Source organism: Myotis brandtii, unplaced genomic scaffold (assembly GCF_000412655.1).
Source record: "Myotis brandtii unplaced genomic scaffold, ASM41265v1 scaffold2603, whole genome shotgun sequence".
Lineage (NCBI taxonomy): Eukaryota > Metazoa > Chordata > Mammalia > Chiroptera > Vespertilionidae > Myotis > Myotis brandtii.
The window spans coordinates 4,917-6,617 of record NW_005359896.1 but is presented as its reverse complement, the minus strand read 5'-3'; the positions used below and the strand labels follow the sequence as shown (position 1 = coordinate 6,617).

Genomic DNA, 1,701 nt, shown 5'->3' with positions numbered 1-1,701 from the left:
CAGGGACTGGGCTGACTTTCCACCCAGTGGGTTGTGCTGAGACCTGCAGGAACCACTTTCGGGTCTGGATTCTCCATCTCCACCCTCAGGCCTCTGCCAGCGCCTGCAGCTGGGACTGTGCCCACCAGGCCCCTCCCACCTGCGAGACAGCCGGTCTGCAGGGAAGTGGAGGGTCAGGTCAGAGGTCACACGAGGAGAGAGGACCGGGTTCAGAAGTTCAGATGAAAGAGACTCAAAAGGACTTGGCTCAGCCCCGAGGGCGTGAGGACACGCCCAGCATTGCTGGCCACTGGCCACATTCACCTGGAAAAAGGGCAGTTGCGGCCCTAGCGCTCACACTGGCTCTACACGTCCTGGCTGGGCCCCTGGAGGAGGAGCAGCGGGCCTGTCGGGTCTCAGAGCCACGTGGACACTGGCCACTCTGAGCCTCAGGCGGCACTGCTCCTCTTGAACGGAGCCCTCTCCTGCTGGAACATTCTCTGAGTCTGAACCTAGGAGTCCAACAGCTTGGGCTCACCTGGCACCTAAGAGACCCTGGTGAGGAGACGTCGGTGCGACCAGGGTGGCCTCGGACCACCTCCTCTCCGCCATCGCCCCAGCTTCTCTCCTGGGCGCTGGGATCCAGGGAGGAGAGGCCTGGGGAGATGCAGCCTGTGTTCCAGGCCACAGAGCTGCAGGGGCAGGACCCTGACTCACAAGAAGGTGACTCTGTCCTGCTGCTTCTGCGACACAGGCCAAGCAGGAGTGGGGCCTCCCACGGGACCACCCACACTTGCCTGTGGGGATTTCTGTAGAAGTTCCAGAGCCCCGGGATCAGACACCCCAAGTGCTGGGCGTTGGGGGCTGGTCCACAGGGCGCAGGAAAGGTTTATTCTGACCCATCCCCCCTCCCCATGTAAGTCACCGGGACCAGAGAAGGGCCCTTCCCGGCTGATGGTGTCTGAGTGGACGTGACACTCACCATCAGAGCAGCAAAGGGCCAGAGTGACCAGCAGCAGAGACAGGGCCAGCTTCATGGTTCCTGCGGCTGAGCGTTCAGCTGAGCAAACCGTGAGCGCTGAGGAGCTGGACTGAGCAGCCTGGGGAGCCCAGGGCTATTTGTACCCCGTGAGCCTCACTGGTCCTGCCACAGGGGACGGGGCAGGTCACAAGGCCTGGCTTCCAGCCACCCTTCCTCACGGACGGCTGATGCCATCCATCAGCGTCACAGCCCGGGGACTTGGTCAGAGCGGGACTTGCTGGCACCGGGCACGGCTCCCTCGGCACCGCCTGAGGTGGGAGGGTCACAGTGTGCGCCCCGTCGGTGGAGGGAGCCCCTGGGGTTCAGCTCCTTCAGTGCGGACAGGGTCCGCTTTGCTCTTCCCTCAGCCCAGGGCCTGGCACTAGAAGAGGGTCAGCACATGTTCCTGCGGGAGATGCGTGACCCTGAGTGAACGAGCTCTCAGTGTGGCTGGGCTGCACCCTCAGGGTAAAATGGTGCCCGCTGTGCCAGGGCTGCTTTGGGCAGTGGAGGGAGTAAGTCCGTGGTGTCCGCCTCCTCGGAGAAAACAGAGCCAAGAGGAGGACCACCCTCCCACTGCCACCTTCCTACTCGAGCGCCTGTGGAAAAGCCATGCACACAACTTCAGATCCATCAACGCTCAAGTGTCCTGGTGACGCTTTCACTTGTCGGTTCAGAGGTGGCCCCTGTGGTCATCGGGC

At 62.9% G+C, this 1,701-nt stretch overlaps 1 protein-coding gene across 1 annotated transcript in view; it reads right to left on the bottom strand.

The window, feature by feature from the left end:
* LOC102241139 (secretoglobin family 1D member 2) overlaps window positions 1-1,091 on the bottom strand; it is a 2,582-nt gene extending 1,491 nt beyond the window's left edge. The window contains exon 1 of the mRNA XM_005868110.2: window positions 962-1,091. Coding sequence (XP_005868172.1) covers window positions 962-1,016 — 55 coding nt within the window. The 5' untranslated portion in view covers window positions 1,017-1,091. The remainder of the gene's footprint in view (window positions 1-961) is intronic.
* Between the last annotated feature and the right edge of the window lie 610 nt (window positions 1,092-1,701).